Genomic DNA, 14,645 nt, shown 5'->3' on the forward strand with positions numbered 1-14,645 from the left:
TGGTGTGCCTAGGATTTTGCTACCAGACAAAGTCATTGTTCATCTACAAAGTCAGAGACTGATTCATGTCAGGAACCTCTGTTCATGACCTTGCTAGCACAAGACCTTCAGCACACATCTTTATGAGGCACTTAGAACAAGAACCTGCGATCCTTTTTTTTTATTACTGCCCTTACACCATCAGGTCTTTCTTATGTGGGTGTATTTTTATACTGATATTTGCATTCTGCTGGCCTGTGCTTTTAACAGGGGTACCTCTAGCATGTGCTGATCTATTCAATTTCTACTTTTAAATGTTTTGTTTTGGAGAATGGACTTTACTGCCACTCTAGGTAAGCTGGAGGTGGGGCAGGAAGTGGGACCGCAGAATAGCTTGAGCTGGAGAGGGAGGAAGGGGGTGGATCCTAGCAGCACCAGTGTGCACAAGGATCCTGTCCCCTCTTTTTCAACCTGCTCCACCTCTTGCTCTCCTTAGACTTACACTACTATTTATAGGCATGCTCCTATATCTGCAGAGGTTCCATTCTGCCTCCCCACCCCCACAGATACCAGAAACCAAGTAGGGGGAACACTACCTAAATAGCTCCTCACACGCCCATTAACTTTACTTTTTATTTTTGAAGTCATGCTACAAGTGCAAGTGAATCTTGCTTTATTTTCTTGTTTAAACTGAACAACATGCTGTATGCATGTCGAGCCTGCATGCTGCTGAAAGTTCACTGAATGTTCCTGTTAATGTTCAGTCAATGTCCTCTAGTGCACAGACTGGTTAATTGCATGTTCTGTTCTTCAGTTTAAACAAGAAAGTAAAGCAAGATTCACTGCAAGCATACTCCAGTGTGACCAGATGTCCTCTTTTTACAAGCCATGTCCTCCTTTTTAGCCTCATGTCCTGGAAAAGAACTTAAATGTCCTCCTTTTCCCTGTAAGCGCCCCCTGCAGGCAGTGCAGAGCCTTCTTGCAAATTATAAATTATATGTAATAAATTTATATTAAATCAGGCTGACAATCAGCCTGAAGAAAACACAGGTCATGGTTCAGGATGTGGACTCACCTCCCTGCATTACAATCTCTGAGCATGAACTGGAGGTTGTCCATGACTTTGTGTACCTTGGCTCAACGATCTCCGACACTCATTCTCTCGATACCGAGCTAAACAAGCGCATCGGTAAAGCAGCTACCACGTTTTCCAGACTCACAAAGAGAGTCTAGTCCAACAAGAAGCTGACGGAACATACCAAGATCCAGGTCTACAGAGCTTGCGTCCTGAGTACACTTCTGTACTGCAGCGAGTCATGGACTCTTCGCTCACAACAGGAGAGGAAACTGAGCGCTTTCCACATGCGCTGCCTCCGACGCATCCTCGGCATCACCTGGCAGGACAAAGTTCCAAACAACACAGTCCTGGAACGTGCTGGAATCCCTAGCATGTATTCACTGCTGAAACAGAGACGCCTGCGTTGGCTTGGTCATGTCGTGAGAATGGATGATGGCTGGATCCCAAAGGATCTCCTCTATGGAGAACTCGTGCAAGGAAAGCGCCCTACAGGTAGACCACAGCTGCGATACAAGGACATCTGCAAGAGGGATCTGAAGGCCTTAGGAATGGACCTCAACAAGTGGGAGACCCTGGCCTCTGAGCGGCCCGCTTGGAGGCAGGCTGTGCAGCATGGCCTTTCCCAGTTTGAAGAGACACTTTGCCAACAGTCTGAGGCTAAGAGGCAAAGAAGGAAGGCCCATAGCCAGGGAGACAGACCAGGGACAGACTGCACTTGCTCCCGGTGTGGAAGGGATTGTCACTCCCGGATTGGCCTTTTCAGCCACACTAGACGCTGTGCCAGAACCACCTTTCAGAGCGCGATACCATAGTCTTTCGAGACTGAAGGTTGCCAATACATGTAATAAATTATATGCAGTATAATTTTAAATTAAACCACATCAAATCAATATATGAATGTGTTCAGCTTTTATTTTGCCAGGTCCTACATTTTGGGGTGCCTTGTCCTCTTTGGCAATTATGACATCTGGTCACCCTGGTGTAGTTGCACTTGCAGTGCAGCTTCAAAAATAAACTGTAAACCTGGAGAGTGTAGCGGGGGGGGGGGGATCCAGATCCACAGATTCCCCAATCCTATCCAATTTTCCAGTGCTAGTGCAGCCATGCCAATGGGGTATGCATTGCATCCTGTGGTGGAGGGACAGTCACCGAGGCCTCCTCAAAGTAAGGGAACATTTGTTCCCTTACCTTGGAGCTGCATTATAGCAGCACTGGAGCTGAAAAGTTGGATAGGATTTTGCCCTGATCCGCAGATCCATGGATATGAGGGCCCACCTGTAGTTGGTATGGATCTGAGAAGACCCATAGGCCACCAGAGGCCTATGCAGAAGCAAGTAAAAAATATTTTTACCTACCTCTTGCAGGTATCCTGATTGCCCCTCCAACACTGGATGCTGCACATGCTGCATCAGCATGACTGGTTGGCAACCTTCAGTCTCGAAAGACTATGGTATAAGCCTACAGCACCCAGTATTCCCAGGCGGTCTCCCATCCAAGTACTAACCAGGCCTGACCCTGCTTAGCTGCATAGTCAGTAATGGTGGGAAATAGGATCAGGGCCTTGGTGTTGAAATTGCAAGTTGATCATTGTGATGATTTTATACACATATGTGCACATATATGTTGTGAGTTTTTGACCTTGTGGCTACAACAGGTTTTAAGGAGATCTTGCATATAGAAGCATTGGGCACTTGGAAGACTTTATTTTTCTATATGAAATATAGAATATAAGAGTGCTTGACAAATATGACTATTTGAGATTGGTAATTGGTTTATGATCTTCTCACCTATGTGGCTCCCATAAATCTAAATTCACTGACTGGTTGGCAACCTTCAGTCTTGAAAGACTATGGTATAAGCCTACAGCACCCAGTATTCCCAGGTGGTCTCCCATCCAAGTACTAACCAGGCCTGACCCTACTTAGCTTTCAAAATCAGACAAGCTCATGCATCTGCAGGGTAACAGTTGCTGCTACTTATTCTACCTAAGCTCCAGTATTATCCTCTTCTTTTTAACCCCAGCATTTATACATATGTTCTCACTGGCATGCACACATGTGCTGAGGTGTAGTACATCTACCCTGAAATTAATATGGACACTGATGCTGAGCATTGAGGGGAAAAGACAGTTCGTTTAATTGCCTAGTCTTTAAACTGAGATTCAGTCCATGAACTACAGATGTGCAGCATTTGTGACTTTGCCAGGGCCTTGCAGCTACAGAGTGACTAGCATAGGGTCATTTTAAAAAACAAAACTTTTCATTATATAGGTCAGTGGTTCTCAAAGTGGTAGGTCGCAACCCACCAGCCTGGGAAACCCTGTCTCTGCCCCCTTAAGGGTGGGGTGATGGATGGCAGTGATGTGATCACCACAATTGTGTTACCAGCAAGGAGTGTTTTTTTAAACTTACCACAGCCTGTGCCAGCCTCTGGGGGGTGCAGAGAGCCCCATGGACTCCTCTGCAGGGCTCCCTGTGCCTTGGAAAAGGTAAAAATAGCAACTGCTGCCCACTATTTGGTCAAAAAATCTACATGTGTAAGCAACAGGAAGAAGGTTAAATTCTGAGATTGAGATGTACCCAAATTTCATGTACCCAAATGAATGTATGAAGAGGGTTATGGCCTTCCCATAAATGCAGAATACAGTACTGTATTTTCCTGCAGGGAAACATCATGATACCCACAGTACTTCAATGATAAAATCCAGTTTAGCTCCCCCCCCCCCGACCTTTACAGTCCTATTAATTTGTTGTCTGGTTCCTGCCACTAAAGAGAACAGCGGCAGGCCCTGCTCTTGGGAAACTGTATGTATGCTCAGGAGCCCCGCAGAGATCTGGGTTACTGTCATTATGTTGTGTTGCTTAGATTATGTATTTTTTGACAAGTAGCATCTCTTCACTCTCTAAGTCAAACATAAATGTGGGTTTTACAAAAACAAACAAGTCTAGCATAGTATTTGTGGTGTGTCTTTCAGTGCCTCTCAAGCCCTGTTTTAGTGAGCTGACATTTTAATTGCATTTCTTTCCTAGCCTTGTGTCTCTTATAAGAGGCCAAGTGGTGACTACAGATGGAACTCCACTTGTTGGAGTCAACGTGTCATTTGTCAAGTATCCAAAGTACGGCTACACCATCACTCGCCAGGATGGCACGTAAGTCTACTTGCTTCATCAGGACCTATTTAGTATGTAATATCTGTGCAGATTAGCAGATGGTGCTATCTAGTAAAACCATGTGGTACCATGCGTGGAATTCCTACTGGGCCAAAGAACTATCAAGGAAGCACAAAGTAATTTTTCACATGACATCTCGAATACTAACTGAAAGTAAATACGAAAGGGCTGACTTCTGATAATAATTTGTTAGCAGTTGGGCTTCTTTTCACAGAAACGGTATTGTATCTCTAAAAGCATTTGTGGGCTATAGCAATATCCAGCTGAGACCAGAAATATTCAATTTTGAAATGCAAGGCAAACTAACACTTGTCTGGAGAGAGGAAAAAAATGTCATTATAAAACAGTGTATTTTCTTAAAAGTTCCCATCTGCCCCTTAATCCACTATCTCTAGAGTTTCTTGAGGGCAGAACATAATCAAAAGAGTGTAATTGAATATACTTAGACAATTCCCTGCTGTGTCAAGAAATGTGTCCCCTTTCCCTGTTTATCATCTGATTTGAAATGCACAAAGTTCAGCCCAAACAAAAATACAATGTGTCATGGTTTACCTAATTTATTGGATATGGCAGTAAAGTAATATGCCTGTGAAAGAATGCATTGTAACTATTTGCTACTCTATGTCTATGAATACATAGTCAGTAAAAGTAGTTTGAAATGGAATAACTGATCAGAAACAGTGCCATGGCTGCGGGTGGTGGAAGGAGGGAGAAGATTCAAGTTTCTGATGCATAGCAACAGTACTAAGATTTCAAGGTTTTATGTAGGATGAATACTGCAGTAACAATGGAGATTCAGTCCTTTCATATATTGCATTATTCCATCCTTCAGAACACTGTATTTGTCCACAGCTACCTGCCATTCAGTGCTTTACCATATTTCGTGAATGCATTCCCATTGTTTTTTCAAGGACTATTCACAGCAGCTTCATACCAAAAGCTCCCCACCATTCAGTGCTGAACCATATTTCATGAACAGATTTGCATTGTTGTTCAAGGACTGTTCATAGCACCTCCACATTGACTGTGGGAGATCTCAAGGTTTATAATAACAAGCCTCCTTGACTCAAGAATGCAAGTGTTTGGGCTTTCCTATGTGTACTTAGGAGGAAACAGAGTCCCACTAGGGCTGTCTTCAGTTCTCAGTATATGGGAGCATGAGAACATAAGAGGAATGGTGAGAGCCTCATAATTTTAAGGATTTCATAAAACAGGAACCCAAGGAAACACAAAGCTTCTTGGAAAGTAGAGTGTTGTGTCTGTTGCTCCTCACAACTGACTGTAAGGAACAGAACACACTGCCTCCTGGGTTCAGTGACTAGAGAAAGAGATGGATTGGTATACCTGTTTCTTAGTCCAATTATGACAGCTAGTGGGCAGGGTTTGGAAGGGGCTTCAGCTCTTCCCCAGCAAAAGTCCTACTTTCCCTGGGAAGGCCCACCTCCCAATTAGAAAACCATAGGAGCCATCAAGTTCTTCTTCCAAGCAAATATTTAGTGCTTTAAAATCCTGGATAAAAACATTATCTTCATTTCTGAAAGAGATCCAGCACTGAGAGCAGTCATGCAAATTTCCCTTCATTGCTCTTTCACTGCCATCTGCCACAAGTCTTCTAATGAAAGGATGGGTCTGTCACTGCTAGGATTATATTACAAAGGCTGTAGTTAACAGTGAGCCTGTTGATATTTTGTAGATGTTATCTTTTGTCCCGTTTTAAAGCCATGTCTGTATTACTCTAAATCATTATTAAAAATTATCTAATTTTTATGCGTTTCCCCAAGGAATCCTGGGAATTTCACTTTTTTCAGGGTGCGAAGATTAATTTCATTGAGACTCACACTTGAACTGCAATTCCCAGGGCTCCAAGAAAGGGAAGGGGATGCCAAGTAGCAGACATTACTGTGCTATGTATGCTATATATGTTCATATAGTAGAACTGGTAGGTTATATCAGCATCTGCGACTCTGTTCACAATGCTTGGGTTGAACTGTCCTACAGTATAATATCGTTTTTATAAAGCAGCACAATGTGGCATAGGGCAACCCTGTGCTGATAATACTTCCATGACATAGTACAGATACAACACTGCAGTCACACTGACACATCTTTTTGCAGTACAAAACTGACAGCTCAATTGTGTATCAGATATGCAACTCTCCCCCATCCTACAAATTGGATGCATTGATTGTCTATTTGATGTGCAACCCACCAGCCAATGTTTATTGGTTCATAATCTAAAAATGACATGAAATTTACAATAACTTCTAATTGGAAACTTGTTCTATAGTTTACACAGTAAAATCCTCACATTTTGTTGCCTATTGTTGTATGCGTTGCTAGAATCTGTCATGATGTGGGCTCCACATTTTTCTAGGTTTGACTTGATCGCAAATGGAGGAGCATCTCTAACTCTACACTTTGAGCGAGCCCCATTCATGAGTCAAGAGAGGACAGTGTGGCTGCCATGGAACAGCTTTTATGCCATGGACACGCTTGCATTGAAGACTGAAGAAAACTCTATTCCCAGCTGTGACTTAAGTGGTTTTGTCCGACCTGATCCTCTTATAATTTCTTCACCACTTTCCACATTCTTCAGTGATGCTCCTGGTCAAAACCCTATTGTTCCAGAGACCCAGGTATCAAAGAAGAACGTAAAAAGGGTGTCACAAGCAGTTGATTTCTGTCTTTTGCTAACTAGTGCTCTATGGAAATTCTTCATCATGGGTCAATTCACATCTTATGGTAGCAGTCATGTTTGCAAGATTTGTTCTGGAATTTGTTCTGTACATTATGTTTGAATAGGAGTTGCTTTTCTTCAAACATTTAAGGCAGTGATTTTCAACCTTTTTCATCTCACAGCACACTGACAAGGCACTAACATAGTCAAGGCACACCATCAATTTTGGGACAATTGACAAGGCACACTGCGCTGCCAGTAAGAGGCTCACGTTCCATAATGACCCTACTAACAAATGACCCTTTCCCAAACTTCCATGGCATACCTGCGGAACATTCATGGCACACTAGTGTGCTGTGGTTGAAAACACTGGTTGAAAATCACTGATTTAAGGATCTACAACATGCCAGAGCCACAACTGGTCGTGATTCACTGACATATGTGTCTGGTGTGTTTGCCTCTGCATCTGCTTGTGTGGAGCTTGATGGAGGCATGCATCTGGGAGGGCAGATTGAGGGCAGGGTGGGGGGAGAAACTGGGGCTGGAGGGGGGTGGGACCAGTGGAGCTCTGCTCTGCCCTATTCTAAACACTGTATTGGGCTGAAAAACCCATTGAGAAGGGACTTGAGAAGCCCCATTGCGGTGCTTAGCGCTTTCCCCAAAGAGACTCCTGACAGCTTCCCAATGCCTGCTGGATACAGCAGTAGCTGCTTTGGTACTGCAGCTCCATCAGGTGCTGGAAGGCATAGGATTGGGCTGTGAGTCACCATGAAGATCAAACTAGACCAGTAGGTCCCAAATTCTGGGCTGGAACTCACCAGTAGGTCACGACTTGATTGTTGGTTGGTCATGAAACTGTCAAGCTGATAGCTGACAAGCAAAATGTATTTAGCCTTATGGAAAGTGAAACTGAGCCACATGTGTACATTTACACATGAGTAGGTGAACATGCCTCAGTCTGATTTGAAGGTTAGGCCAAGAGGACTGCAATGCCACTAGAATGGTCTCAGTCTGATGAACGCAGGCCCCATGAAATCTGATGAACTCTGAAGAAGGAAGTCTTCTATCTAAACTGACAAGGAAAATGAATTGGGCCCTATGGAAAGCAAAAGTGAGCTGCATGTGTGAATTTAGTCCTGAGTAGACAGGCATGCCTTGGCTCCTATTGCAGGCCAGGCAAAGGGGGACAGAAGGTCACCAGAATGGTCCTGATAAATGTAGAGGTCAAAAAACACTCCAGAAGGCAGCCCCCCCCCAATAGTAAAAAGGATAAAAGCAGGGACATGGGCAGCTGATAAAGTGAAAGTTGGGGGGGGATCTTGTAAAGCTAGGTGGGTTCTGATAGAGTGTCATTTTAAAAATTTGGTTCTGGTCCTAAAAATGTTGGGAATCACTGAACTAGACAATACGATAAAAATACTATCTGCCCAATGGGTGTTTTTTTCTTTTCTTAATAACCATTGCAGGGACAGGGAGAAAGCAGTTGGAACCACAGTGTATGAAAAGGAGGGGTCTGATCTATGAAGATGCTACGGGGAAATATTGATAGGCGTGAGAAGAATGCCCCCATTCCTACTTTATATTTGATTATTACAAACCTGTGTTTAAACGTACAAGACTGCCACAATCACACAGTTTTATTTCTCACTTTACAAAAACTTTATACTTACCTCTAAAAACCTTTATTTTTCTCCTGCTGACTGAGGATGCATAGATGATAAGCAGTCCCTTAATCATTTACTTTGCTTTTATTATTATTATGCTTGTTGTTCCCTTTTGGCATCCCTGTTGCTTTATACTGATTGTCAGTAGAAGCTGCAGGTTCATATAATTACAGCCTCTTGTGGCCCTCTTCCATATAACTAGCAATAAAATCTGTGGTTTTTATTTACACTTTTGCCAACCATGTGGTTTTAAAAGAAAGTCTAACAGTGACCAAAACATTATTAATCCAGAAATCATAATCTAAATTGTGCCACTGCAGGAAGGCCAAGCGAAACTTTCTCAGCAGCAGCAAAAAAAAAAAAATCATTAATCTGTAAATAAAACCCATAAACTAAACAAAAATTACCTCTCGTAAGATGCACCTTTAATGTGTTGTCTGTGTTCTCACTCAGGTTCTTCATGAAGAAATTGAAGTCCCAGGATCCAACATAAAACTCTGCTATCTGAGCTCCCGTACTGCTGGATACAAATCTCTGCTTAAGATCACCATGACCCAGTCACTTGTGCCTCTGAACTTAATTAAAGTTCATCTGATGGTAGCTGTGGAAGGACATCTCTTTCAAAAGTCATTCCAAGCATCTCCCAACTTGGCATATACATTCATTTGGGACAAAACTGATGCCTATGGACAGAAGGTTTATGGGCTCTCAGATGCTGTAGGTATGTCATCACATTCATATTGTGCAACTAATTGTGCAACTAATATTGTGGAACTAATTGTTGCACAATTAAATTACATTGACTGCAGTGCAGATAACAGTCTAGAGTAAAAAATTCTAGTCAATGTTAACTAGAAATTATCTATAGGTGACTTCAAATATTTTACTGCTAATACGACTATGTTTAACAACAACCTTTTCCACATCTCTAGTAATGGCTAGCATTTGACACTTAGGCAAATAACTAACTCTGGAGCACAGGGACAAGTCCTGTTCTACAAGCTCGAATGCCTGCTTCTTTTTTCTGCTCCCTTCATCCCAAGAATCTTATGATGTCACTGTTTCAAAAAGAAAAAACCATGAGCAAGAGGAATGCAGCACTTCAGATGAAGCACTTGAAAAGTCCGCTATGAATGTATCATTTTAGGTGTATACAGTTCAAATGCCATTAAGTACATTGTTGGCATTTTTACTGTCTAATCAGGGACTGGTTATAGCAAGAGTAATAATGATCATGAAACATTGGATAGAAAATGTTAATGTCTCAAATGGAACCTTGGAGCTGGTGGTGTAGGTATACACCACTAAAAGGGTATACAACCACTACAAGGAATGAAAACCTGCAAGACACATCATGATCAGTTCGCTTCATACAGGCCTTAGTCCTATCCGAAGGTCTTTGGGGGATCTTTTTAAAGCCATGTACACAGGAGAAGACTGTAGCAGAGCACTTAAGCAACTTCATTTTGAAACTGCAGGTGTAGTGAAACCCTCACAAGCATCAATACAAATGTCATAGCTGAAATAGGAGAGGCTGTAGGGTGAGGGGTTAGGCAAGTAGTTCCCAACCTTTAGGAGCCCACAGAGACAAACATTGGAATTGTCGTGGACCACATGCAATTCCCTTTTCCCCCCACCACAAAAAAATACAATTCAGTTTGGTAGCCCATAGAGGAGCACTTGACGAGACAATGGAAATGCCAGTTGCTGGGGGGGGAGTCCATTCTCCACCTTCTCTGGTGGTCAATGTGGAAGCATCTCACCGAGTGAGCGCTTCTCCACAGACTACCAGAAAGGGTGGAGAGTGGACCCTCCCACAGCTGGCACTTCAGCAAGCACTGGACAACCAGACAGGATGGATAATGGACTACCTACAGCTACATCTGACATTTCAGTGGTCCGTGGGAGAGTGCTCTCTTGGGGAGACACTGGAAGTGATCAAAGGTGATCTTTTTTTTTCCTGCACCTGCCCCTGTGTGTGTGTGTGTGAGAGAGAGAGTTCCATCTTGCTGCACCTTGCTGCTTGTGCTCTGCCTACAGAGGTTTTCTGTCCCCCTCCCCTCCTCAGCCTCCTCAGCCTTGGCTGGCTCAGGGGCTCCAGGAGTCTTACTGTTCCTTCAAAAGAGGAACCTCTTCCAGGGCTCCAGAAATATTTCCATGCCTGTGCCAGGTGGAGCCTTTTTGCAGTGTTTTGGGCTGCCTGGAAACTGAGCAAGAGGACAGCCAGCACAGGGCAAAGGAGGCAAAGGTGTGTGCAACTTTCAGTTCCCCCTACATTGAGACAAATCCTAAGATAAAAAATCCGTGGATAAATAGGTTGCACCTATACACCAAAACAAGAAATAAATCCACACTTCATAGTATATTTACATAGATTGGTTGGCAACCTTCAGTCTCGAAAGACTATGGTATAAGCCTACAGCACCCAGTATTCCCAGGCGGTCTCCCATCCAAGTACTAACCAGGCCTGACCCTGCTTAGCTTCCAAGTTCAGATGAGATCAGGCATCTGCAGGGTAACAGTTGCTGCCATAGATTGTCATTTTCAGTGGTTTTATTGGAATCCATAATGTTGGCAACCTTCAGTCTCGAAAGACTATGGTACAAGCCTATAGCACCTGGTATTCCCAAGTGGTCTCCCATCCAAGTACTAACCAGGCCTGACCCTGCTTAGCTTCCAAGATCAGACGAGATCTGGCATGTGCAGGGTAACAGAATTTCAGTAAACAATGAGTGGATATGAAATTTGAAGCAGGTGCAAAGTCAGTTTATCAAGGGACTGTTCAGCTTTCTCTAGCAAATTCCTCTTTTTCTAAAAGTGCCCAGTTGATAGCATATCCAGTTTTGCAGGTATCTAGTTACCATACATTGGCTGCCCAATCATATCCCCAATCTACTCTGCCAGAACTTGTGTGGTTTGCAGCATCACAAAATATGACACACTGTCACGCATTACCAGGCTGGCTCTCCTGGTGCCAGTAAGTTGACATGCAAGTGGGCAGTGGGCAGTGAGGGAAAGTAATGGGTCAAAGAAGGAGAGGATTGAAGCTGCCAGGAGGTGTGTGAGTGAGCAGAGGTGGATATCTGTGGCACAGGTGCCATCAATATCCTATGTCCCCCACCCAGCCTTGCTATATCCCCTTGTGGGGTGGGAGGGGCTGGCACAGATCTGAGTAGATCAGGGGTACTCAATAGGTGGATCGCGATCTACTGGTAGATCGCGAGGCAAAATGAGTAGATCGCGGAGTGCCGACCCCCCCTTTCAGGTGCCTCTGGGAGGAAACGCCGGGAGTAAGGCCCATTGTACTCAATGGGGCTTACTCCCAGGTAAGTGTGGCTAGGATTGCAGCCTCACAGCCTAATCCTAGGTATGTCTACTCAGGAGTAAGTCCTGTTATACTCAGTGGGGTTCAAGGTACACCAACATACATTGTACACATAAATGTTATATGTTATGATGGCGCGAACATTGTAAAAAAAACTCTGGTAGATCTCCGGGCCTTGCTGGGTTTCAAAGTAGCTCTCGAGCCACAAAAGTGTGAGCACCCCTGGAGTAGATCCATATGGCAATTGGGGGCTTTCCTGGAGGTAAAGAAACAAAGATTCCCTTACTTCAAGAAGGCTACGTCATCACCTTCCCCCCCCCCCCCACACACACACACTATAGGATGTAGGGTGCACCTCCATGGCACTGGCTGCATTGGTGCAAGTCTGGGAGATAGGATTGGGGTATTAGTGTATCATTTAATATGTGCACTGTGCTGTTTTCTGTAATCACATAACACTGAGCGTGTGTGAGTGTGTGTGTGTGAGAGAGAGAGCACATTTGAAGTGTGGAAAAGAGCTGCTAATTAAAAACTACATTCTGACTTGTTATCATAGAATATATTTTTATATTTCCCCTTCATTAGATCGGTTTGTTCATCTTCTTTGTTTCAGCTATGAAGACTGACAAGTAAATCAACTTTTAGGATCAAATTAAAGGCGCAATCCTATCCTGCACTGGAACATGCAAGCCAAGAGGCTTGCGCTATATCCAGCGCAGGATAGTGGCCAGAAGTGGCTTAGCCAGAGGCATGGGAAAACTTTTTACCTTACCCTCTGGAGGTGGCACAAGTCCGAGAAGAGCAGAGCAGCTTGAAGCTGCTTCATTCTGCCCGGTTACGGGGGTTAGGATCTGGCATAACTTCTGAATCCCAGTCCCGCTTCCCTCTCCCCACCTGCCCACTCCGGGGCCGCCAACCACCTGCCCTTTCCCCACCCAGGAACACCTCCCTCCCACCTCTCCCCTGCCTACCTCTTCCACTTGCCAGCCAGGCTGATGCAACAATCCACGGGGAAGCGGACGCAGAGCCTTATGTCAGAGGCTTATTCTCGGAGACTTATTCTCAGAGCGCCAGCCCAGCTTCCTCTCGAAGAGGCACAAATGTGCTTTACGGCACATTTGCGACCCTCCCAAGCCGCTGCAAGGAACTTGCACTGGCCAAAGTCCATTCTAGGATTGTGCCCTATGTCAAATAAGTCAAATATCTGAATATAATATTATGGAATAAAGAAGAGTATCTTAGAAAAAGTACTTTTTGGTTGGTGACAAGTTGTTCACCCACCAAGTGATGATTAATACATTTTCTTTGTTTAGTGTCTGTGGGATTTGAATATGAGACCTGTCCCAGTCTGATTTTGTGGGAGAAAAGGACTGCCCTGCTGCAAGGCTTTGAACTTGACCCCTCACATCTAGGGGGTTGGTCTCTGGATAAACATCATGTGCTTAACATAAAAAGTGGTGAGTTGACTGATTTTCCTCTTTAAATGCCAGGCCTAGTGCCCCAGAATGTAAAGTAGTGCTTGTATTGGTGTCCAACTGATGTCCCACACAGAGGTTGACTTGCAGGCCAGTCACAGGCTCAAACCATAGTGTGCACTGATATTTTCCATTCCACTGACAACTTTTGAACATGACAAAGAGACCTGTGTGTGCATTCAAAAGTCTTTTTGCATCTACACTTGTGACTTGAAATCAGGACAATCAACAGCTACCATGCTAGAAGAAACTGTGTGAATGCATCCTCATGTTTACTTTTCTCCACAAAGCTTGCTGGGAAAATATTTCTATTGAAAATGATAAATTGGCAGGGATGTTGCTCACAAATTGTTCAAGATTACAGCACAGCTGAAGCTAAGCACCTATGGAACTGATCACCTTGGGATAAAAGAACAGTATCCGTTCTTTTCCTTCAGGCCCCAACTTTCAATGAAGTATGGTTGATGTGAACAAGGGCAGGGCCTTTTTGGTGGTGGCCAGTGGCATCACTAGGGTTTGCATCACCTGGAGCGAGAGGCCACTGCGTCACCCTAATGATGAGCCTCCTTCCAAGCAGTGGGCAGGGCAATGCCCCAAGTGGTGGGCATGGTGATGTACCACTGCCCTTCCCCCATTGGTTTTTTGGCTATAACGTTTGATGGAATAGAGATACTTTGACACGGTTTGTTTCATTGCCTTCTGCATGTAATTAGGCATTGATTGATATATAGCATGATGGCATTATTCAAAAATACCAAGATTTTAAAAATTTTGGCCAGTAGTAGTCTCACACACACCCCCTTGTGTGTCACCCAGTGGTGTCCACACATCACTTGCGACACCACTGATGGTGGCACAGACTGAAATCCTGTCCCTTGGGAAATATGAGTGGCTCCCTCTCCGGTAGCATTTAAGTAGAAGGTAAAGACCTTTTTATTTCAACTAGCTTCTGCTTATGAGATTGCCTTTTCTTTCTTAACTACTGATATTGTTAATATTTTAAATAGGATATACTTTTAAAGACTTAAGTATTGTTTTATTATTTTATGCAGTAACATTAATTGTATTATTTGAACTTAAATATTTGTTGTGAAACCCCCCCCCCCCCCGGGTGTCCCTTGCAGGGGTAAGGACAGGCTAGAAATATTTTCAAATAAATTAATATAATGCAAAATTGTTTTCAAAAATAAGACTTAATGGTTCCATATTATAAATACTGCTGTAAAGTATGATTCGTCGAGATTGAAACAAGCACGATTTCTGTTTCCATTTGATTC

General features: G+C 43.7%; 1 protein-coding gene and 2 pseudogenes across 3 annotated transcripts in view; 1 reads left to right on the top strand and 2 right to left on the bottom strand.

Moving 5' to 3' along the window:
* TENM2 (teneurin transmembrane protein 2) overlaps positions 1-14,645 on the top strand; it is an 831,585-nt gene that overhangs the window by 754,876 nt on the left and 62,064 nt on the right. For all 3 annotated transcript variants that reach the window (XM_066618094.1, XM_066618096.1, XM_066618097.1), the window contains 4 exons: positions 4,087-4,206; positions 6,602-6,863; positions 9,022-9,289; positions 13,207-13,350. In XM_066618094.1, coding sequence (XP_066474191.1) covers positions 4,087-4,206; positions 6,602-6,863; positions 9,022-9,289; positions 13,207-13,350 — 794 coding nt within the window. The remainder of the gene's footprint in view (positions 1-4,086; positions 4,207-6,601; positions 6,864-9,021; positions 9,290-13,206; positions 13,351-14,645) is intronic.
* Positions 10,982-11,104, bottom strand: LOC136642489 (5S ribosomal RNA; annotated as a pseudogene).
* Positions 11,174-11,295, bottom strand: LOC136642681 (5S ribosomal RNA; annotated as a pseudogene).

Source organism: Tiliqua scincoides, chromosome 2 (assembly GCF_035046505.1).
Source record: "Tiliqua scincoides isolate rTilSci1 chromosome 2, rTilSci1.hap2, whole genome shotgun sequence".
NCBI classification, from domain to species: Eukaryota; Metazoa; Chordata; class Lepidosauria; order Squamata; family Scincidae; genus Tiliqua; species Tiliqua scincoides.